Here is a 25385-nt window from a genome sequence, read left to right on the forward strand (position 1 = left end):
CACGTGCTGCTCTCTGCTGCGAGATCTTCCTGCGCAACCTGGGGCGGGTTTTTCCCTCACTTCGCTCAGGCCCCTGCCCATGTGTCACCTCTTCAGAGAGACTTCTTCTCAACACTTTCTTTGAAACAAATGCCTTCCCTTCAGCAACTCCCCTGCTAAAGGACACTGAATCTGCTTGGTTTTTCTCTCTGGGATCTACCACTGGTATATTAAATATACATTTCTTTATGGGTTCTGTGTCTGCCTCCCCTGCTAGAGGGTCAGTTCCATCAGGCCGTAGCCTGTGCTTAGTTCACCATATCAGGAGACCCTAAAAAGCGCCTGGACATCCCAGATTCTCAATTAGTTGTTGAATAATTGATTGGATAAATTGTTTTAAGAGGTCAAGGAAGGCTTCCCTTGAAAGTAGACAGTTGAGTGTTGCAGAATAAGTCAGCATTTGCCAGACAGACAAGACCAAGGAAAAGCATTCCAGACAAAGGGAATAGCAAGTGCAAGATTTCGAGGCAAGAAAGCTCACTGGGTTGGTATAATCGTTTTGCCCTCTTTTGCCCTAGGCGTGTTGGGGACTCGGACTACAGTGATGGCGAAGAGGACTTTTACTACACGGAGATCAAGCTCAACACAGACTCAGTGGCAGATGGGCTGAGCAGCCTGGCCCCCGTGTCACCGTCTCAGTCCCTGGCTTCGCCTCCTACTTACCCCATCCCAGATTCAAGCCGAACAGAGACTCCTTGTGCCAAAACTGAGACTAAACTGATGACACCCTTGAGCCGCTCAGCTCCCACCACCCTCTACCTCGTGCATACCGACCATGCTTACCAGGTGACGGGCCGAGGACTGTGAAAGTAAAGCTTGACCCCCCCATCCAAAAGCAGTAGCATTCTGCCGTGCGAGGAAAGGGTTACCTGGTGGAAAAACAGCATCACAGAAGTAGCCCAATAGCTGAGTTCATTTTTTCTTTTTCTCCTTTTAAAGCCCAGATCTCACACAGATGGGACCCTGTGGGCTCTTGGATTTCCCGGTACTGATTGAAGATCCAATCCCTTAGATGTTGTCATAGGATTAAAATCCTTCATATTGTAAAGATCCCAGAAGGGTGCCTGGCACACGGTATAAGTATCTGTTAATCAAAAAATAAAATAAATGAAAAGGTGAGCACTGAACAGCTTTGGCACAATGACATAATGGCCACACACCCTAAATCTGGGACTTCTACCCCGCCTTCTAAAATGGTAACTACGCCTCACAGATAGAGGAGATTATAGTGTTCCCCAAATCAACAGTGTCACCTGGGAACTTGTTAGAAATGTAAATTCTTGGGACCACTCCAGACCTGCCAGGCAGAAGCTGGTCTCCTTCACTGGAAAGTCTGATAAGACCTTACAGACCAACCCTGCAAACTCCTTTGTCCCCTCAGCAATTATTAACTCTTGTAAACGTTGATTTGTTTTAATGACATTTCAAAACATTCAAGTTTTAAGAAAACATTTTTTCCATAATTCTCAACCACTTTGTGCAACTTAAAAAAAAAAAATCTCCTGTCTGTGTTCTCCCATCCTGGTTTTATAAACACTTTCCATGTAACTGAATAGTTTTCAGTTACATCGAAGCACCAACGTTTTTTAATCATTCTGTTATTGTTAGGTATCTACTCCTTAGTCTCTCCAGTTTCTTCCACTGTCATTAGTAACTCTACTATGCACACCTCTGTGCCAGTAGCTTTTTCCCCCGCTTTAAATTCCCAGAAGAGTAATTACGGAGTCAGAGGATATAACATGAACAGCTTATGGCTCTTGCAAAGTATTTGCCAAAATATTTTCCAGCAATGCCAGTTATAAAACCACAGACACCAGCAACTACATCTATAATTAGATGTAGAAACCTGTGGAAGAAACAACCAGCCACTGATTTACTAGACTTACGCTCAAGAGCTTTGGAATGGAGCTAATTATTAAATTAGTTGAGGCAATAAATTTCATTCCTGACTCTTGCTATGTTGGTCGAAAAGAATAAATAATTTCTTTGTTCTTGTTTGTCAGTGTTGCATTTAGAAACACAGGCTCGAAATCATGGGCCTGAACCAATTTCAACTATGTTGTTCATCTCTGTGAGAGCTGGAACACACAGTAGGGGATCTAAAAGGTCCTTTCCAAACCATGTATTCACAATATTGGGATTGCTCTATTTATAGACATTAAAAATTATCAGCATGGAAAATGTTAAAAATACAAGCAAATGAAGAAAATTCATCCCCTAATCCCAACAAAAAGAAGCCCCTTGGTTAATATTTTTTGTATGTCCTTCAAGAGTTTGTTCTATGTATGTATACCCATTTTAAAAAAGGGGGGTGGAATTTATTATAATACTGTTTTTCTTGTGCTTTGTTTTTGCCACTTACTATATCATGAACATTTTCCCTTGCCAATAACTATTCTTCAACAATGTCAGCCTCTGTGGATATATCATGATTTATTTACCCACTTCCCTATTATTAGACATTTGCATTTCCAGTTTTTAGTACCCTAATACATAGCTCTGCAATGAACATCCTTGTAGCCATTGCTTTAGAATTAATTCTAGAAGTGGCATAGCTAATATAAAGAATACTAGGAATTTTGAGATATTTTGCCAGATTGCCTTCCCCAAGCATTGTACCAATTTACCTACTTGGCATCCCTGTATAAGATTGTTTCTTTCCTAATTTGATAGTGAAGCATTGCGTTTTACACACAGATATGTCCTAAAATAGGTGTATATATAATAAAATTTCTCTTCAGAAATCATCAAAAACCATCTGCTTTTATTCCTTAGATAGCTTACTGAGATACATAAAAAGTTTATTTCTAGCTATTCTCTTGGACTATGTTTACCTCCTCCCATTGGATAATTAGTCTAAGATATTAATCCAGCTGAAACCATTTTCGGGGCCCAGCTTAGGCAATGATAGTTTAGAACTGTGAGGAGAAATGTTGTTTCATAACAATGTTCTCCGTTTTCTGTTGGACAGGCCACGCCCCCTGTGACCATTCCAGGATCAGCCAAGTTCACCCCCAATGGCAGCAGCTTCAGCATTTCTTGGCAGTCTCCTCCAGTTACCTTCACCGGCATTCCAGTAAGTAGAAAAACAAAAAGCCAGAAATCTGGTCATCACTGCACGTAAATTTGGGGAACAAATTATAAAAACATGCAAGAAAAAGACAAAACTCAGAATGCCAGAAGTAGTCTATTCCTTAAGTCACTTGTAAACACCCAGGTGCATATTTCACGGTCTAGCTTAGCCCAGCTTGTTTGTGGAAAAGGTGTTATGAGGAGCATTTGAGAAAACTAGGGAAGTTGCAGCCGCTGATAAACAACTTGTTAAAAATGTGTCAAGATTTTTTTGTGTCGGTGGTGTATTTGTATGTTTCCAAAAGGCTTTATAGAATTATTTTTTGAACTCAGACGCTGAACATAAAAGAAAAGGACCCTGTACATAAATGATATTTATCATTATGAGTAACTTGATAAAATTTATGACTTTGAAATTATTGTTTGTAGGTGTATCATTTTGAAAGGTTCCCAAAAAAATCCCATAAATTGAAATCTTTTTTTTTCTTCCAAAGCTTGAGTAATCCATGCTGATAGGCAGTCTGAAAATAAGAGTGCTAAACTATGCAATCAGGTTTAAGTGGTATATAAGCATTGATTTGACCTGGTAACTGATTGCTGTCTGATAAGTCACCGTGAAGTAACTTGATACCTAGCCATTCGTTTAAAAATGTATTGGGTCTTTTGTAGCTTATCACAGAATATCCGTGGACCTACACACTGTTGATGCCTACAGTGGTTTATAACTCCTGATAAGGTTCACAAAGTGGCTTATGATAACAGACACTAACCCTATTTTCTCCTCTCCACCCCTCTCCCCAAGGACCTCACAAAAGCCTCTTATTGTCAACCAGTGGCGACTTTCAGAGGTTTCCAGGAAATACTAAGGCCTCCTACAGCACTGATAAAAATGGAGGCAGCTCAATCAATTATACTGTGCTCTGTCGATGAATACTTTCTAACTTTCCTAGGAGAACAGCCAACAATAAAAAGCATCCCACTGGCAGCAATTTGGGAATTTGTGGCTACCAGAAAATACTCCTGGAATTTGGTTTTTAAATAACGATCGAGTATCTAGAGTAATTATGAATGTCACCTGCTTTGTCAAATAGTAGTAACGGCTGGCTAGTCTGAAGGACAGAGAATGCAAGGAGGGATCTTGTAGTAGACATTAGAAGAGAGCACATAGGTATCCGCTTTGTTTCCGTCAAGAACAATGGTGAGGGACGCCTGGGTGGCTCAGTTGGTTAAGCAGCTGCCTTCGGCTCAGGTCATGATCCCAGCGTCCTGGGATCGAGTCCCACATCGGGCTCCTTGCTCGGCAGGAAGCCTGCTTCTCCCTCTGCCTCTGCCTGTGCTCGCTCTCTCCCTCTCTCTCTGACAAAGAAAGAAAGAAAGAAAGAAAGAAAGAAAGAAAGAAAGAAAGAAAGAACAATGATGAGCTGAGAAGGGTGTCAGAGGTCAACCATCAGCCCTTTGGGGGACTTCAACTTTTTAATTTTTTTGATACACATAAAAAGACCCGGAGTGGCTCTCAGTATCACTTTCCAGACAAGCCCTCTAACCTAGAAAGGCAGCTACAATTACAGGATCATAGAGACCCACTGTTCTGAATCCCATTAATTCCAGTCTTTGATTTGAGAATTTCCGAGAGCATATACCGCATTTCTCACCTGGAGTACAAACAAGCGTAGCGTCTGGCTGGATCAGCCCAGGTCAGACTCCTTTTCAGATTACCTCTGTGACCAACCACAGTGGAAATTCTCTCCTTTTGCTTTCTTAAGTAAATCATCTTCTGATGTGCAGAGAAATCACGGAGTGTTGGATGACCAGCTATGTTTCTCCTAAAGTTACTAAATGCTTTACCCAGCAAGATACCAGCCAGGACACCCTCTACTCCTTTTTTTTTCCAGGAGCAAGATCTTAACACTCTTCTCTGCTGTGGATACTGTGTATCTCTTTTCTCACCTCAATGCCTTAATTGTTCAAAGTCCCTAACTTCATCAGTTCCCAGGGACAGTCTAGACCAGAGCTTTGACAGAAAGTGTAGAGAGTGGTCGGGTTAACTAGGTATCCCACTAAAATCCTACTTGCGCTTCTAACGTCTTCTTCCACTACGGAATTCTCCACCTATCTGCTTGTGTCATGTTTCTGCCAACACTTTAGACTGTTTTAGCGGCCATTCTTGTTTCAAGGGAAGGGAATGCTATTTTCCCAGGCTTTGTTTAACCCTAGAGAAAAGGCTCGCTATTAAAAATGTTCTTTATGTTATATACTGTCTATTGAGGCTTAAAAAAAACATAGATGATTACTGGTTGCCTCCTTCTTGTGGGAGCTGGACCGTACAGTGCCGCATCACAGAAGCATATAATTGGTACATGTCTACTGACTGGGTGCCAACGACTATCCCCAAATTCTCCAGAAATGCTGTCCCCATCTCTAGAAGACGTGGAGCCAGGCAGACTCTAAGAGCATATGAATTCCTACCTTCTAAACTAGCGTAATAGGGTTTTGAGACAGAAGCTCCAAACATTTTAAATTATAATGAATTAGTATTAGCACAGTCCTCAACTGTATCCAAACAGAAGAACAAAGCAGTTCCCATTGTATAAAATGCTCTTTAAAGAACACGTTTCTATTTGTACTCCAAAGCAAATACCCTGAGCTTGTCAACCCCATTTAAGGTGTGCTTTTCCCCCCCACATCTTGGAGACCCAGTATTGAAGAAGGGATGCTTTTATATACTTCCTAGAAAATGGAAATAATCTCCGTCGGGGAAATCCCAAGGTTTTCAGGATTTTATTTATTCATTTGCCTACACAACATTTCCTGAATGTCGGGCTTTAATAAGTTCCCTGGGTAAGACATCTTCCCAGAGGCGTGGAGTGGAGAAGGCTGTTCTGCATAGCTACAAATGTGACTGGCGGGGCAGTGTTTTCTAGCCGAAGGCTGTAGACATAAGGGTAGGGAGAAGACACTCATTAATTAGAGCATTCTTTGAGCTGTTTTTCCCAAATGACCACACCTTTTCTTCTAATTATCTACATTCTTTTCTCTGTCTTTTCATGACAGAAAGCTGAAAGTTCTTGACCCCGAATGAGTCTGCTTATATTGCTATCACAGGATACCATAGACTGGATCACTTTAAGCACCCAAAATGTATTTCCTCACCGTTCTGGAGGCTAGAAGTCCCAGATCAAGGTGCTGGCTAGTTCCTGGTGACAGCTCTTTCTGTGGCTTGTAGAAGGCCACCTTCTCACTGTGTCCTTATATGGCCTTTTCTAGTGGTGGAGGTGGGGGAAGGGGTGCTGGTGGGTGGAGAGAGAGGCCTTGGGTATCTCTTCTTATAAGGACACAAATCCTATTCGATCAGGGTCCCAGCCTTTTGACATCATTTATCTTTAATTACTTCCTTAAAAGCCCCATATCCAAATATAACCACCCTAAGGATGACAGCGACAATATACGAACTGGGGCAGGGTGGGGGAGGGGACACAAACATGCAGTCTGTAACAAGCCCACACAACGGAGAGTGAGTCGACCTGCCATCCAAGGGCTATTCCAGGAGGGGGTCAGGCTGGAGGGAGGGTCTCCAAACCTAAAATAGTGTGCTTAATTATCAGACGTTTAGCTGGGTTTTTTTGTTTTGGTTTTGGTTTGTTTGTTTTTATTTTTGTTTAAGAGAGTGAAAGCGAGAGAGATTATGGAGGGAGAAGGAGAAGCAGACTCACTGCTGTGCAGAGAGCCCCATGTGGGGCTTGATCCCAGCATCCTGGGATCATGACCTGAGCTGAAGGAAGCTGCCTAACCATCTGAGCCATCCAGGTGCCCCTAGCTGGTTTGTTTTTTATTAACACCTTGAGGGAGGACTCAGAATAGTATAAGAGGTTACAACCAAGACAAGGAACATCAGCTTCTCCGTTTGAGAGACAGAAGATCCCAAAGAAAAGAAATTTCCCCAACCTAGTTACAGAGGGACACAACATTTCTTATAACTGCTTTGGTGTGAGGCTCAGATACAAACCCTGACTCTGGCGTCTGCTGTCTGGCCAGCCACATGATCTCTCTTAAGCAATGCCCTTCACTTTAAACCACCCCACGGAATTGTTTTGTTTTGTTTTTAAGATTTTATTTATTTGACACAGAGCACAAGTAGGCAGAGTGGCAGGAAGAGGGAGAAGCAGGCTCCCCACTGAGCAGAGAGCCCGATGAGGCACTGGCTCCCAAGACCGTGGGATCATGACCTGATCAAAAGACAGATGCTTACCCGACTGAGCCACCCAGGTGCCCTGCCCCCATGGAGTTGGATCATTGAGCCCAGTGCCTGGCACTGGCTAACATTATGGAGCATTCACTATCTTGCTGCCTGTGATGTGTCCCATTGGTATACTACACCTGTCAGAAGAAGTGTACTCTCCCTATTCAGGACTGACTGATATAACCCATACCTACCCAACACAGGGGAGAAATCAGCCATGATTTTTGCAGACTAGTGTTCTTTAAACTCTTCCGAGGTCCCACCTAATCAGCAGAAAAATGAGAGGCATGTAGAGGCCTGTGTGCTCCCCAGTCTGTGTGTGAAACACCATCACTGTGTGAGCTGTGCCATTCACAGCAAGCCAGCCAGGAATCGCTCTCCTGAAGCCTGGAGGGCCCCAACACCCCCACCCCCATTTAGACTCGTGGGGGCTGCCCCAAGCCCTCCACCAAAGCCCATGTCAGGAGCTGAGTCCTTAAGGACTGAAGAAAAACTGCTCTCTGGGGAGAGAGAGCAGCATTTATCTCCATAAAATGGAGATTATACTTTAAAAAAATTTTTAAATGTATCTACTTGTTTAGGAAAAATACCATATAATACTCTCCAAGTCTATTGCATGCTTTATAGACCATGCCCCAAAATAGAACTGAGAAACAGTTAAGATATAAAACTAAAAAGACTTAAAAAATTTTAAAAAACCCGAATAGAGATTGAAATGGGGAGACTGCCGGGAGAGATAGCCAACATCGTGCTCTGCAGGGCTTTATTTTAGGGCCCATCGTATTTCCATCAGCTCCGCAGCAGGATGATGGAGGAATGGCAAGAGCAGCGCCTTGACCTCACTCAGAACTAGTGCCAAGGTCAGCTGGTAGGGGACGACGGCTTGTGTTCAAGTACGGGCCCCACCAGTGACGATGCAGCATGGACCGAACTTCTCCACTGCCTTACCAAGGACGTGGACACGACAACACTACGACGGACCCTAGGGTCGCAGTGAAAAGGAAGGCAGATAGCTTTCCAAGGCCCTCTGTTTAACAAGCCTTCGGTCAATTACTATTACCACTCCTTAGAACACTGGGATGTTCTGCAAGCCGCCTCCTGGCTCGATGTCTAAATTCTCTTATCTACAAAATTCAGAGAGCCGCACTTTGCTGGCAGGATGAAAAGAAATGATACCTGAAGGAGCAGCCTGCCCCTCACGTTTGCGAGCACTAAACAAATAACCGTTCCCACGTCAGCTGCTCCCTTCCCTTCCCCACCCTCAGCCCCTGCTAAAATAAAAAGCTTTCCACCATGATTGTCTTGCTATTAAAAGTCTCAAGGAAAATTCACGAGTTAGGTCGTATTGGTCCGCACACAGAACTGAGTCACAGCCAATGTGTAAAGCGGGTCCCGGCTTCTGCTGCGTTGTGCCCCCATAAAACCCAGGACTTGGGTGGATTGGGAGGAGCTGCTGCCAGACAGGACTATGCACTCAGGCCCTGAGCTTCCGAGCTAAGAAAGCCAGAGCAGGAATAAAGACTGTAGTGAAGGGTTGTTCCCCCATAGTCCTCGAACGGTATCTTTGGAATTTTTGAAAGCCTGGTCCTCGCTCCTTCCTCAAACCAATCACATCACCAGTTTTCCATTTCGGTAAGTGGCATCCCTCCAGCTGCTTGGGCCAGAAGCGAGGATTCACCCTTGACTCCTCTTGATTCATTCCTGATTCTTCTCAAGATTTGTCTTCCTTTTTTCCCATCCTTCAGCGAGTCCTAGACTCTGCCTGATTCTGCCATGAATCTGGCCCCTTCTAACCTTACCGCTGCCACGCTCTCGTCTAAATCATCTTTCCCCCCAAATGGCGCAGAGCTCTTAACTAGACAGCAGGGCCCCTCTCCAGGCTGTCTCCAATTCATTCTCGAAGGAGCCACAGGTATCTTTTTAAAGCATTAATCAGATGTCTCACTTTCTTAAAATTCTCCAATGGCTTCCCTGGCACTTAGAGCAACATTCAATTCAAATTCCTCTATCAGCCAGGAAGCATGACCTGAATCCACCACCTCCTGTCCTCTAACCCCAGCCTCCACACAGTATCTTCTGCCCCATCGGCACTCTTCAGTTAGGAGGCCTCTGTCATTGCTCCCCCTTTCTCCAGAGTGCCCTAAAGAAAAAAGATAACCTCTCGGGGAGCCTTTTCTCACGGCCCTATATAAGTATATGTCTTCTCCCTTAATGAGGCTTTGCCTATTGACCTATTTTACTTTCTTTATGCACTTATCACTAAAATGATCTTACTCGTTCGTATTTATTGTCTGTATCCCCACTAGAATGTATGCTCCATGAGGACAGAGACTTGGCATTGTTCACAGCTAGGTACCCACATTCTAGAAGGGTGCCTGGTACACAATAAGAACTTGAGAAATATCTGCTGAATGAAGAGCGCCCTGTCATCTCATAAAAGGGTCGTGACCTAAAGACCACTAAAGACCAATGGTACAGAATAATTCAGAATCATGGCAACAGTGGTTTAAAATGTTGGGTTTTTACTTATGTGTTTAATTTTTTCAATTAACATCTAGGAAGATAGCACTGATGTATATTCCTCTAAATTGAAAGAAAATAAAAAATGCCAATACCTGTACTAGAGAAATTCAGTTCTAGAAGTATGCCTCCCAGGACTGTACGTTCCAGGACCGGTACTTCGGTGGCCATGCTGGTCTCTAGATAACTAAGTTTCTAAATTCATCAAGTTTCTGCTCCTCTACAAATGGCAATGCTCTATATTTTACTTGAAATATCATTTCTCTTTTCTTATAAAAACTCATTTTTCGTAGCTGTTGAGAATCCCAGGTGCTAGGACAATACATAGTGTTATGAGAGCAAATGATGCAAAGGGTCTAGCAAGAAATGTAAGGGGCTTCAAAAGCCAGGGGCCTCCTGTTATTGGGACTGAGAAGCAGAGGGGTAACAGGGTTCAGACACATGCTCCGGCATCAGGTAGAGATCAATATAAGCGCTGGCCCTGCCATTACAAGTCCCATGACCTTGGCCAAGTTCTACAACCTTGGCCCTATGCCTTGGTTTCCTCATCTATCAAGTAGGAACAAGAATAGTACTTGTCACGTGGGGTAGTTGTGACAATTAAAACCATTGTCCGTGAACCTGGCATGTAGCGAGTGCCCAGTAAGTATTTCAAGGATGACCTTTGTTCTTGACTTGCTTGGACTCTTTGCTTCTAGCCTTTATTCCCATTTGGACCCCACCATCTGCTGTGTGGATGTTTTATGCAAGAAGCCATTTATATAGTGGCTGTAATGATGTTGTAAAGCAAACAGAGGGCCAAGGTCCACGCTCTGTCATTGCTATTGACTGGCTATATAATTCTAGGTAACTGTCCTAACCTCTCTAGGGATTTGTCTTTTTTGTTTTTTTTAAGATTTATTTATTTATTTGACAGACAGAGATCACAAGTAGACAGAGAGGCAGGCAGAGAGAGAGAAGGAAGCAGGCCCCCTGCTGAGCAGAGAACCCGATGTGGGGCTCGATCCCAGGACCCTGGGACCATGACCCGAGCCTAAGGCAGCGGCTCCAACCCACTGAGCCACCTAGGTGCCCCAGGATTTGTCTTTTTTAAAGATTTTTATTTTTATTCTCCAGAGAGAGAGAGAGAGAAGGAGAGAGAGAGATAGGCAGAGGGAGAAGCAGGCTCCCTGAGGAGCAAGAAACCTGATGCGGGACTCGATCCCAGGACCCTGGGATCATGACCTGAGCCAAAAGCAGACACTCAACCCACTGAGCCACCAAGGCATCTCTAGGGATTTGTCTTTTTTAAAAGGTAGATCATGAGGCTTAGACTAGGTGAGACTATATTTTAAGGTTTTGAATATTTTTCAGGTGAAAAAAACGTTACTATGGGCAACTTGGAATACATTTGTGAAGTCATGAGGATTTTTTAAGTATTCATCATTGCCGAGTCTTTTCTGTCTGGGGAGCATTTAAATTCTACCATGAGCATCACCCCTCTGCATGCTAACAGGTGTCTCTGTGAAGGAAGCCCTTCATCTCCATGTCTAATGTTGACCACTGCCCATGTGGCAAAGGCTAAACAAAAGCATGGTGAGAAGAACCTGCCCCATCAACTTTGTTTTCATGTCCTTGCCAGGTGTCACCAACACATAATCATCTGGGGGGCACAGGAGAGCAGAGACAGCACACTCACACGGTCTTGTCCTCACCACCCAGAGGGACCGTCAGCCTGAGGTATGACTGCTTGAAACTCCACCTCATCTCAAGGGAATTAACTTGAGAAGGGAAGAACAGCAAGGAGAAGGGAAACCAGAGATACCATCTTCCATAAACTTTCCCTGGAATGGACAAAACGCCCTTTCTTTTGTTGCCATCATTTTCTCCACCCATCAATTACTAGCAAAGAGTTGTTTGGGGCTAGGGATGGTGGCCAGAGGGGAACAGTTTGCTGTAGGTTTTCTCAAGGAATAGGCAATGGTGATTACTGGGTCTATTTAAAATCATATGGCCTTACCCTCTGTATTAAAAGAACTTTAAGATACAGTTTTTAATACAGATCAAGAAAAAACACCTCCAATTTTCCTTAACCAGAATGCTAGAAATTCGAGGAGCAAGAAAGCACTGGAAAGCACATACTTAAAAAAATAAAGCTCTCTACTGGCATTTTTTGCATGTACCTGTTTAATTCATTTTGATGGAGAGGGACATGGCCCCAAATGGACAAGCAGAAGCTTCAGAGTTACAGTAGCCAATAGTAATAGCTGAGCTTGGTGGCCGGACAACATCCAGCAGGTGCTCAAGTCCGAATCTAGCAAGAACCCCTGCTAGGTTTCTTAATGCTGTTTCTGGCTCTGTCGAGGGCTCTCAAGCCTTGCAGAGAAAGCCCCCTGACTGCGTCCCCCCCCACCCCGCCCCCGGCCTAACTGCTCCTTGCCTGTTTTGCAGGAAACCCCGGGGAGAGGGCAAGAAGTGCCGCAAGGTGTACGGCATGGAGAACCGGGACCTGTGGTGCACGGCGTGCCGCTGGAAGAAAGCCTGCCAGAGGTTCACTGACTGACCCCTGAGACCACCGAGCCGGCGGCCCGCCGCCCCGCTGCCCTCGCCTTCCACGGCAGGCTCTGGAAAAGCGCTTTTTCTTCCGAACAAAATCCACTTGAAGCCCAGGAAAAGCACTTCCAGGAAACTTGGTGGAATGACAGCAAAAAAATAAAATAAAATAAGGTCACCACCCTCACTGCTCTTGCTGAGAACCCAGCATCGGGCAGTTTGTTTGTTTGTTTGTTTGTTTTTCCTTGAAAAAAGAACAGTCTGGTTTTTTTTTTCCTGCTGTATGTCTAGGTCTGAAAACTGCAGACTCCGTAGCAACTGAACCAACAAAGCCTGTTTGACCTAGAGCGGAGGCATATTTTGATAAGCTTTCTGAATAATGCCATTTCTGAGATTTTTGGGGACATATTAAAAGAACAAGAAGCTCCACGTTATTCGGTGGCATCTGTACAGAGGTCAACGCCTCCTTTCCTTGTGAACAGCATTCTCCCCCGACCTCTCGGAGCAGTGCACATCATGGCGTGTTGCCAGAAAGCTCAGCACCTGGGTATCTCTTCTCTGTCTCGTTTGTCCGTCTGTCCTGTTTCCAAGATGGGCCCCGCCTGGAACCGCCGCGGCGCTGTTGGCCGGCAGGGCCCGGAGGGCATCCCCTCGCCAAGCGATCACCAGCAGACTTCAGCCCCCAGCTGAGCCCAGGACATCCCGCCGCGGGAACCCCAAGGAGTCTAGCGGTCTCAGAAGCCCTTCCCCGGGGGGCGCCTGGGGCCCGGCCCCGTGCAGGACCCGCGCGGGCGGCGGCTGTCCGGGTAAGCCTCGATGCTTCTTTCAGGGACGCGGGGCAGACGGCGGCCCCCGGTCTGTGGGTCACTGCTCGTCTGACAGTGTCCTTGCCAGGACAGCGGGTCAGCTGGCCTTCCCTCCAATCTCCACCCCGGGCTGGTTTCAGAAAAGGTAGAGAGCTCGGACTATCCCCGCAGTTTCGCTACGCACGGCGGAGCACACCGCCCACGTCCCCACCTGTTGGGAGAGACGGGCGAGGTCCGCAAACTCACATCCATTCTGAGTGCACTTTCCTAGGTTGTATGCTTTAGCGCGTCCGGGAGATGGGCTCGTGACCCACAGAAACATGATCTGGGTACATGGGAGGTCCCAAACTTTATTTTTCTTATAAAAATATTGGAACTGTTGGCTAAGAATTTGCTCAGAGGGGAACATACAGAACACCCAAAGGAAAATGCATGTGGGTATAGGCGTTTCTCAAGCTGGTCGGACCAGGGCTCTCACTGTGTTTCCTAGCCCGCTACGTATGTACGTATGTTGGTTGGTTGCTTGGTCGGTTTTGGTGGTAGTGGTATGGAGGAGGAGAGTTTATAAACTCGTCCACCCTACTCTGGATTGCCCTGCGAATGAGTTCTTTCTCCTATACCTATGCAAAGTAGTAAGAGCACCTTATGGGGGCGCTGTGTCAGGACGGAGAGCCTACGATCAGCCATAGGAATGTTCGATGAAATTGCACAGAAGAAAGTTTAATATATGTTGAGAGACTGTACATACACTTTTCGTTTTAAAGCTTTGAAAGAACTCATCTAGTAATAACGAATATCCTTTTCCTTTTATAATCGAGGGAAATAGAAGGAGGTCCCACAGTATCGTATCCACAACCTGTGTGTTCGTATCTTTTTGGCAAATTTATTTTATAAGCTTTCATGTGACTTTTCAAACATTATTCCTTGGGAGGGATCCTGTTTTCCTCCATTTATTTTTATTTCAACAACGCTTATTTCAAGAGAGCAGGAAAAGAGGAAAAGAGCTTCATTTAATTTCATGTCAGGATTGCCAATCAGGAGTAGCTATGGCACAAGTTATAATGTATGTTTTCATATTTACAAGGTCAGCCAGGAAAGGGCTTCTTTTTTTTTTTTTAGGAGGAAATGTATTTGCATTCTCAGTCCCAGCATGTCTTGTCTCCTCCCTGGAATCCTGTTGCTCTACCTGTAGGCACCCTCTGCAATGACTTGATGCTCCAGCCTGAGCTGCGGGTAGGCTGCTTGGTGGCCACAGTGAGTCCAAAAGGGATAGTTAGCTGGAGCACAATCCCTGCGCAGAGGTTTTTCTCTTCAGGGAGGCTCCCTGGCCCGTGATCCTGGGATTAAGTCACTCATCAAAAATAATCAAAGTGATGAGGGGCTAAATCCATCCTCCCCACCCCCCAGAACTTTGGAACATAAGGAGGGAGAGGTCTTCACCAGGGAGCCGTCCTGGAATGAGGTTTTGTAGCTGGACCCTAGAGAGGCAGGCCATGATTAGTTCTGAGCTCTGGCCTGGGGGGGAGGGTCCAAGCTCAGTCTTTACCTGGTTTGTAGCCAATGCACAGGTGCAAGCAGAAGTGTAGAGCTGAAGGCAAATTGCCTGGGATTTTTTCACCTTTCTAAAGCCTTCTTTACACATACTCTTCTGCATCTCCTACCCACGTAGGGGCTCCTTTCTGCCGACTGGCTCTGATCTCTGTGTATCTTCTTCTCTGGTATCCAGGTGTGCACAGACCCTTCCTGCACACACACACACATCCATTCTTTGTACCAAGGCATGTCATAAATAGAGAACCACCAAAATTCACCTGGCTGGCCTTGGGGTGGGGAGTGTAGGGGGAGTGATTAATTTAATGCAAACCACCCAGAAAGCGATGAATTGCAATATAGAGCTCTGGTTTTAAGAGCTAAAATTTAAAAAAAAAAAAGAGAGCTATTTTGTTATATTTTGGAATTAAATGAAGTGCCAAATTAAGCCCATTCATTTTCTGCCATTGCTGTGGTACCATGTTCTTTTGTGTCTTCATTTGGCGAGGGGAAGCAGAGGATGGGTGGAAAGGGCGGTCCCACAGCATGCTGGCTGGTTAACTGAAGCTCCGTCCATCCCAGGGACCTCAGACACCTGCGTGTGCAAAAGGAATGGCAATACACGGATTCTGGACACAAAGTATTTCTAAAGAAGGCGTCCTATAGCCTTTTGACCTTTCTCTCCCTTGATCCCCCTCCCTTCAGAAAATAGTTCTCATCTCTGTCTAAAGAAGGCATCTCATAGTAATGGACGGGCATTCTTCAGGGAGCTACAAAGCAAAGAGTCCATCAGGCTGTAGTATTAAGACTTAGTCTTTCCCAGTGGATATATACCCAATCTGTGGGAAGCAGTGTGACAAGTTGGAGACAACATGCAGGTAGCAAGTCGGTTGGTTGGGGACCGAGAGATATACAAGAGGTCTATGGACATCTGGCTCCCACTCATCTTCTTAATGCTGGTCGGCCAGGGGGGACTGTTTCTGGGCACCTCCGAGGGAGCTGTCATGTGGTCCCCCAGGAGTGGCTGCCCGAAGCAAGAAGAGAGCTCCCGGAAGGGAAGCAGCTTTGCCCAGGGATACAGGACCTCACGCACATCTCTAGGGGACACAGATTTCCCGCCCCCTTGCGTGCTGGCGAGTTTCCTCTCTTGGTTGGGAAAAGCCAGTGTCAGGAAGAAGGCAGCTGGTTTCCACCTGAGGGCATGCCCAGCTGCGGAGTGCCTGTCAGCCCCGCCACGCACCAAGATGCCCTTCATTAGACGATTCCATGTCATAACTGTGCTGCCGATGAAAACTTGAAATAGACAAGGATGGGGGTTACAGTTCTTGGGCTTTCCAAAATCTTTCCCCGGGAAATAGTTACATGAATGTTGCAAGAGATTTCTGAAACTGAAATGCCCTCTATCAGATTTCAAGATCTTTTGAGTTTCAGTTGGCTGTCTCCAGTGTCACACGAAGCCACACTTCTGAAAGCCACGTTGGGCTCTGAATTTGCCGGTGTGGCTGAACCCATTTCCTCCTCCTTCAGACTTCATCGGAAAAAGAAAGAGCAGCGTTCAATTGAGAATGTTGAGAGAGAAGTGGCAAGGATTGTACCTACAGGAGAGAATACCTTGAGAATAGTAGCAAAATACTGTAAATAATATTCATTTCCTCAGGGAAAATTAAAGGGTATGTGAAAGAGAGATCTGGAGGATCTTAAGACTAGAAAGACTTTTATTATCTCTAGAGTCTTTTCGGGTCAGAACTGTTTGGTGTTTGGGGGGTTTGTTTTGTTTTTTAAGGAACATGAGAATTATTTCAAGGCAGATTTCCATGAACTGGACCACACCAACTTTCGGAGATGTGCAGGAATGCTATATGAGAAAGAGCTATTTCTTTGTGGCTGACGGCGGCCTGAGGCTGACCTTTGAACCCCAAGCACGCTCCCTGGCCGGTGTTCATAAACTCATGGAAGGCTTTTTCTGAATGTAATTGTGAATACGAAGCCTTGGTGTTCCTCTTTCGAATCGGCCGGTTGGATGACTACACGCAGAATCCCGTAGGTGAGAGCTGTTAAAGACGCGTGTTTTGTTTTAATGGCATGTTAAGGAGCAAACTTCCACGGACTTAATGCGGACAAGGTGCTGCTTTTTCTCATGACCCTGTAGAATTTCTATCGACCGCATCAACTGTAGCGTTGACCTGTATGAACACAGGGAAGGATCTGTGCATACAAATGAGTGGGAACAGAGCAGAATTCATGAATATGGATGAGGATGTGGATCCTTTTGGAGAAGGCGCTGGCTACACGGGTCAACTGGAAATTTCATTTCTCTCAGAAAATAACCCTACCAGCGGCACAGCACCCCCCTCCTCGTTCTCAGACCTGTGCGGATTCCTCCACGCTGGAACTGTGTTGTTGTGTCTTTTTGCATTGTAACTCGTCAAACCAGAAGTCCGTAAATGAAATGAGATTAGCACTTTTAGGTACCAAGTGTATGATTAAGTAATGCACACCAATAGATCAAGAAAGTATAAAATGTATTTAAGACCGACCGGTTTGCTTATTGTGACTGACTTTGAAAAAGCCCGTATCCAATGATATCCATGCTTTAAAAGGTGTATCTATCCTGGGACCGGAAATCAAAAATGGGAATTTTACTTCTGGTCCTGTTTTGTAAATAGTTCCTTTTTTTTTTTTTTGAAGACAATCTCATGTTTTATACCTTTTTCTGTAGGTCTGAGAATCACAATGGTAATGTGTTGTGTCAAAAATGTAATCTTAAATACGATAATAATTATAACTCATTTTCCAAATAAGACAAGGATTATACCGCTTTAGGCTTCTACGGTTCTAAGAGACATGACACTTTTATAATAAGCATTAGTACTTAACTTCTCAAGTTAACAGAACTGGAAATATTTTACAAGATGCCGTGTTTTGTAATCACAAAGAACATGAACATTTTGTGGGAAATGACCTTGGTTTTATACATTGTAGCTTATTTTTTAAAATACAGTATTTACCAGACAGGAAGTGTTAGTATTATAAGCAATTCCTGCTCTCCAAACAAAGGGCTATGCCTCTTTTAAGCAAGTGTTTAATGCATATCTTTTCAATGAACCCTCTGCAGCAAGGGTAGAAATGCAGATCAGACGGAAAGAGTATTACAAGAGAGTAAAGCTAGCAACTGCTACTCCTTTTATCATTGCCAGTGTGTTTGCAAAGTATGATGGAAAAAGACACAGAAAGAATCATCCTTTGTATCTTAAATCAAAAAAAAGAATGTTAGTAGATATGCTTGCAGGCAATGGGAGAAATATTCTTGGAAATTCTTCACTGGGTGGTAATTTCCCAAACCACGGTATATAAGCCCAAAGATAGAATTTTTAGGCGATCAGTGGTGTTTAAAGTAGTTTTTCCTCAGCACTAACTCAGTAACTTTAATTTCCTTATCAAAGCAAGTGCTTGATTTGTCACAAGAAGAACGAATAGACATGCAAGGTTGCGATCAGAAAGTCACGGTATTCCCAAGAGTCGGGAAACAAGGAAGGGAGCCTTGGAGAGTTTATTAACTGCACAAATAATTTTGAGCTTTGCCAAAAGCATTTCATAATGCTGTTCAGTTTTTTTCTAGCCCACTCACTGTTAAGAAAAAAAAAAGCAAGCATCTTTTCTTTCTAAGATTTCAGGAACTCAAAAGCTAGACTATTTAGCAGTAAGCAGATAACATCAAATGTAAAGCTAGGATAGAATGACCGTATACCCATTGGGCAACTCCTATGAAGTGGTCAGAGGGTCACTCAGATTTTGCTTTCAAATAGGCTTTAGAATCTGCACACATGAGGACTAGAAATGCATGGAGACAGGGAAAACCATATACAGCCTCAACTCCTGGTCTCTGAGATGAGGCTGTCTACAAATCTGTATCTTCATTCCCTTAACTATCTCCATCGTTCGCATTAAATCCCCAAGAAGTGCTTATTGCTGTGTGGTTCTGAGCCAAATGAGTCTTGCTTCTTTTTGAAATAGAAGCTTCCTAATGGTTTATAGCAGAAGCCTTAGAAAAGCCAGGCAGGATCTGTAAACGAACGATTCAGATCAGGCAACACAGGGACACTACAGAACGGTGGAGATGCTGGTAAACCAGAGAGCTCATGCCCCCGTTGCGTGGGGCACCCAGCCCTAGACAATCAGAACCATGCAGAAATCAGGCCCAGGGCTTCTAGATCTTCTGACTTGGAAGTAAGATGTTACCAGACATTTAAGTGTTGACAGTTCAAATTCTTGGCCAACACTGTGCAGACCAAAGAGAACCTACATATGGGCAGAGGCAGCCTCTGGCCACCAGTCTCACCCGCTGGGGAAAGCACATCTCACATCCCACGGCCACTGGGTCAGGTTCGTCCCTCAGGCCCACAGACTCACACGTTGGCACGATCTGGGCCACTAAAATCAAAAGAAGGGAAAGAGGTCAGTTCTCCCCAGAAACCATTCTCATGGAAGACTTGAATATAAAAATAGAGTATCCTTAAGCTAGCCTTGCCTCTGATCAAAATACGCTGAAGTACTATCCAGCTCTCCCTGTCCCCTTCTGGCCTGCCGAGGCCATGCCCCAAAGCATGGAAGAACAGTCATCCCAACTTAAGTTCTCACCTACCGTGACCACTGTGATGAAGGTCTGGCAAAGAGCAGCCTCGTGCCTTCAGAGAAGGCAGCCAGGAGCCCCTGGAGTTTGAGATAGCACACTCTGTCTCCTTGTGCCAAAGCCCTTTGCCAGCCCCTCTACACTCCTTCCCACTCCATCCTGCCTCAAGAGTTTTCATGCCAGGGTAAAATTTCCATTGTTTCATCTCCCCTAGAGCAACACCCTTGCTTCAGAACCGGTAGATATTTTAGAGTGTCCACTAACCCCCAAAATGGAGTTTTTCCACCCAGAAAATGTTCGCACATTTGTCTGAAGGCAAAGACAAAATGGGAATGAATGGGTCATGGAAAAAATTAGAAGTTGCTTCTTTGGCTCCAATGGACTGTTACTTAGACTGTATCTTACACCAGAGTCCTGATCGTATTGGGATAATTGCTAACCCTTTCACATATATTATAAAGCATGTTTCTTTCAGATACATTATTTCATTTGACCTTCCTAAGGACCCAGTGTAGAGTAGGAATATTTGGGATCACCTCCACGGCCAGCCCAGGATAGTGTTAAGCCCGTGAGTCAGCCCTGTCACTGCCTGAAGGGAGGAGAAGAAGGGCTTGGGAAAGCACTGGCTCAGACTGATAGCATCTTTCAGATGCTAAACCTGGAAAGACACAGGGACCCGCCAGGTTCTCAGCTCAGGATCTTCAGCATAGAAACCCAAGTGTGCACTCATTCCCCATTGTCACATGCAAACTTAATCAATGCCAGCAGCACCCCTTTAGGCTGCTGCCATGCCCGTACTCCCCAAGGTCTAACCATCTAAATGGTTAATCATAGGAGTTTCTGAGCTAATATGATGTTTTGAGTAAAAGTTTTGACTCCTTGGGAACAAAATTATTTTGCTGCCACCATTCAACATTTGCTCTCCATGTAAACGGAAATCATTGCCAGAATACTGAAAAACAGCTCAAATTTATTATTTTTAATGATCAAATCCAACTCAAAGTTGGAAATACCCATGAGATGGTGAAGTTACATTTAAATACGAATGCAAATGAAATGACTTTGTTGAGGCCTGAGATCTCCATCAGGGTGAGTGACTAAAAGGCTGTCCAGTAATGAAGAGATTTCAAGGGACCCTTCTCGCTCTACTTTACCAGGCTTCCCATCATGAGTTTAGGGTGAAGCCACTCCCAGGGAGTGTAGTCATGGAGCTAGAAGGGACCTAAACCATTTTGGCCTGCCACCTAGTTGATTAAAAGGCTTTTTGATAAGTGATGTGTTTGCTCTCTGTCCGAGAATAGAGGAGGAGGAGGAGGAGGAGGAGGAAACAGCCAAGCACTCTCCTCCTCTTTGGGGAAGAAGCCTGTTTTGCAGGACTGAGCACTGGGCCCCAGTGGCAGGGCTTCGTGAACAAGCAGGAAGCGGAGGTTCCAAAACAAGATAACTCTAGACTCTGAAAGAAGGCAGGATTGTGAATTCAACGCTCAAATCGCCATCTTTGTTTTTAAAAAATGTTCTTTCCTATTGGGCACCATTCACGTCATTATTAACAGCCAGCTTCCGAAGAAAAGGGCCCCTTTATTTATAGTATGAAAATGCTAAAAATGAATTCTTGAGCATAATTAACTGTTACTTTCGAGGTAACAGTTGCTTACGAGGGACAATTCCCTAAATTTTTAATTCAGAAAATTCACGAGAGTGGAATGTAGCAACTCCTGAAAAAGGCAAGAGAGCTGTCATTAAAGAAAATTTTCTTTCAAAAAAAAAAAATTGCTCATCTGCTTCCTTCTGAATTCTTTCTACATCTCTGACTCAGGAGGAAAACCAGGACTCTGGAAAAGAAATTGAGCGTAAAGAGAGAGAGAGAGAGAGAACAGTTCCCATTCTGGTGATTAGTCTTAACCACCCTCCCTTGTCCTCCCCACCCGCCCCCATCTTGGCAACCATCTCCTGTTCGCTTGTGTGATGTTACTGAGGCCACACTGTTATTATGTATGTTCCCTTCCAAAAATTCCAAATTAAACACCTTTGCTTCTGTGCTGCTGACTTCTCACTCTTCAGTTAAGGTCCAAGGGGATAAACAGGACTATGACTGTACGTGAGGCTCAGTCGGTGAGGCTATCCTCTTCTTTCCAAGAAAAATTTCCATCCGTCTGAACAGCCCCTGGTGATCATCCACACAGCAGGTCAACCTGCGACACACATCACAACACTCAGACAGACTCGCTGACAAAGGACAAGGCAGATCTCTAATCCCTTCACCTGGACTCAAAGCCCTCTGCTCGAGTCACCCACCAAGCCCTTCCACGGGGAAAGCCAGCTGTGTGATCAGACCACTTGGAAGGACAAAAGGGAGCTTCACATTTCATGTCGCTGGGCCCTGAACTCTGCCCGCAATTATACAGCCTGAAAACTGACTTGGCCTTTATTGTGTGAAAAGTAGGTGACTCCCGCAAGGTATAATTATTTTGACTTTATATGTATGCAAGGAGAAAGCTACTCCAGTCTGCTCTCACTGGTAAGCCCCTGTCCCTCACCCTGGTGGAGTTCTCTTCCCATGCTTTGGGCACACATGACCAAGACAGAGAGGAAAAAGGGAGAGCTTTTGGGGCCAGCAACGCAAGAGCTGGAATTACCCCTCAGGGATCTACAGTGTAGTGTAATTATAAACTGCCCCCCCCAAAAAAGATTACAAATCCTTGCTTTGCTTTTTATGCCTTTTTATCCTATTTTCTGCTAATTGGAAATCAATGACTGTGACTTGACCAAGCCCTGTGATAATATAGCAAAGCCCCTTCTTCCAAAGTATCCTGATGGTCTGGGGAACCTCTGTGATCACTGGTAGAAAGCTTTAGAATAGACTTAGATTTTTAGGAAAGAACTCAATACCCCCAAAATGTTCCATGACTTCAATAACTGAAAATGCTCTGGGTGTAAAACAACCCAGAAATGTGGATTATATATGTTTTTAAAAAAAATGCCATTAATCAATATTTTCCTACAACATGACCTAGAATTCCTATTTTTATAATTAATGGTTGGATGATGATCAGCCATTTAAACATATGCTCTCTGGAATAACCAGATACTAGTGTAGTTTCCAAAGTGTTTCATGTCTCAAAATCTATATACTTAGAAGAAGAACTCAGGATAAGTAAAACTCGCTAGGTCCCAAAGGGTTCATGACCATCATCAAATGCAACTACCAAGTGGCCTACGGTCATCTTTCTCAAACGAGGAGGCTGGGGAGCGAGAGAACAACAGTAATCACAAACCCTCCGTTGCCCTTAGTCCATGGTAAGGTTTAAAAAAAAAAAAACTCTTTTAAAAATTAAGCCATCTTTCAAATTGTTTTCTACACCAAATCTAAAAATGTTAAAACAAAATTATAAAATATTTCAAATGGGGTATTTAGTGGAAATGCTGTCAGTAAGAAGCATTGCTTTTTAGTGCCCGCAAAACAACGTAAAGCGGGAAGGAAGAGAAAGCAGCAGTCCTTCCTGTGTGATGCTAGTGGGGAAATGACAGGAGTTAACCAGGCATTGGGCACTAATTCAAAGGCAATGTGACGATGCTATCCGATTTTGAGAGATCTTCTGAAATACAATCTTACCACCATTTGGAGGTAAGGAAGTACTTGCTTACAAAAAAGTCTTTAATATTAGTGAATGAATGTATAAAGTTACAAACTATGCATTTTCAAAGAGTAACATGTATTTTGTATCAAATCCAAGTAAATTTTTTCACAGAGTTATCAGAAACACAAATTACTCAAAATAAACTTGAACACATAACATTATGGGAATGTGGGACTCCCATCTCTATTCTTCCAGCTGATATTTTTCAAAACAGTGCATTGAAATTTCAGACTCTAAACAACTTCAGCCATTAAGGTAAATAAATAGGAAATGGTTTCTATTTCACTTCTGAAGCAGAAATGAGAAATGCTGGCTGTTACAAAACGTGCCCGGTTTTTTGAAGGTGGATCTTCTAGTAACACTGGATTAACAGGCAAACAAAACTGCGCAAGGTGAAGACGCATCATTGGATAAATATAGCCTAGGTCATGTCTGTTGTGTTTAATTCTCACTCTGAAAACACAAATTACTCTCCAAAGGAATTGGGTGATAGCGTTTTGGAGAACAAAATATAAAAACGCTGTCCGTCAAATCATCAGGCTTTTTTCAAAATCACATGGAGATAATTACTTATACATTTCTGGAACATCCACTTAGAATATACACACGTTTCTTCAGCCTTCTTGTTGATTTTTTATTTCCATGAAACTTTTACCCTACTAACTTACCCTTGCTCCTTAATCAGTACTTTGTTACTCAGCATGAGAAACACCTTCTTTTCTTTCATCTGACAGTATTGAAATAACTCCATTTCTCTACCGTTCTAGTTCTCTTCTATGTCCGTTGAGCAAGTTTCTCAACTGTTTGTAGAAATATGGAAAACACAGAAACACGCACTTCTAAACCTGGTACTTACGGTTATACTGGATATGTTTGCTACCTAGGTAGACATTTTGGGGGGTGGGTATGTGTCTTTTTATATGATTTCTAGCCAAATGCAGATGTTCTGATACTACATTTCTGAATACCTATCTGACTGTAAATACAGCCTGTGGACGTTCAGGTGAATACCGCTTGGACGTGACTGTTCCTCGGCCGTGCTCCTTGCCAGCTTTTGGCCCATTGTACATAGATTTGTTGAATGTTTAAATGACGTTGTTTTTTCTAAATGCTGTTCTCTAAAACAACTTTTTGAATGTTTTTTGCTTTCCATTGTTTGGGACTTTGTGTGTTGGTTTAAAAAACAAAAAAAAAAAAAAACAAAAAAAAATGTTTCCTAAATATTTCACACCAGGAAAAAGATTTCAAATAAACTGGTGCTAATTGAAATAGAAGATAAATTTCCGATGTGAAGACTTACCACATGAGACGTTCACACCAGGTGAACTAAACTGCACTTTCCCGAGGGGACAGCTGGTGCCTCCCTTCCGTGAGCATCAGGAGGACCACTGAAGGTTCACAGGTTCTGTGGCCCACTTAAGTGTAATGCGTAAAAATGGCACTGTCCCCGCAGCGTTGAGGATTTGCCACACTGGTCCTATGGAAGCATTTAGGTAGAAGTAAAGGCTTAGAGTAAGAATCAATTTAGTAATAGTCTTCTGGTCTTTGGACTTTCATGTTCTGTAATGCTTAGCTGTAACAATGAATATGGTGTTGCCAATGTAGTCTGACATCATCGTTGACCTGTACTTATTGCGTGTATGGTTCTACCTTGGGTTGCACTGGCACATGCCAAGCGGGAACACTGGACTTTCAATAAGACCATCCTGACTTCTACAGTGTCCACACAGATGAATTTAAATGCACTTGTAACTGGTTAATTACCATGGAGTCTAACTTCCACTTAATAAAAGTTTTTGTGTATCTGCTTCTATTGGGGGACTGTTTATTTAAGTAAAGGGTAACTAACTTATACCCAAGAAAGGCTCACTGAGGACAGAGGGTTGGACGTTTTACCTACAGTTGTAAAAAATAATTTAAAAACTAAAGGGAGGGGGTGCCTGGGCAGCTCAGCTGGTTAAGCATCTACCTTTGGCTCAGGTTATAATCTCAGGGCCGTGGTATGGAGCCCTGCACAGGGCTCCCTGCTCAGTGGGGAGTCTACTTCTCCATCTGCCCCCTGCTCATGTATCTCAAATAAATAAAATCTTTAATAAAAAGGAAAGAAAAATAAAACCAAAAGAATGTCTTCCCCATATCAACATTCATCATCAAGGCTATCTTTATAGCCTTGATGGAAGAGACATCTGTCTTCTAGAGTTCAGCTCCAGTAACTACAATTCAAACCCATTCCCTTGACCATGCCTGCCCAGGTAAGTCAGCTGCTCACCCTATGCCGCTAGACCTATTGTATCAGACAGGCAGACACAACCTGGCAAACAGAGGAGAGGATACCTGTGTTCTTGTGCCAAGCCAGCCTGGAGACTGTTCCCCAGCCCAAG

The 25385-nt window shown here is 44.0% G+C and overlaps 1 protein-coding gene across 2 annotated transcripts in view; it reads left to right on the plus strand.

Moving 5' to 3' along the window:
* The window catches only part of ZNF704 (zinc finger protein 704), a 240952-nt gene extending 216135 nt beyond the window's left edge, over window positions 1-24817 (plus strand). For both annotated transcript variants that reach the window (XM_044245398.1, XM_044245397.1), the window contains exons 6-9: window positions 558-825; window positions 3011-3115; window positions 11490-11587; window positions 12299-24817. In XM_044245398.1, the coding sequence (XP_044101333.1) occupies window positions 558-825; window positions 3011-3115; window positions 11490-11587; window positions 12299-12410 (583 nt within the window). In that variant the 3' untranslated portion in view covers window positions 12411-24817. The remainder of the gene's footprint in view (window positions 1-557; window positions 826-3010; window positions 3116-11489; window positions 11588-12298) is intronic.
* The last annotated feature ends 568 nt before the right edge of the window (window positions 24818-25385 follow it).

This window comes from Neovison vison, chromosome 4 (genome assembly GCF_020171115.1).
Source record: "Neovison vison isolate M4711 chromosome 4, ASM_NN_V1, whole genome shotgun sequence".
Taxonomy (NCBI): domain Eukaryota; kingdom Metazoa; phylum Chordata; class Mammalia; order Carnivora; family Mustelidae; genus Neogale; species Neogale vison.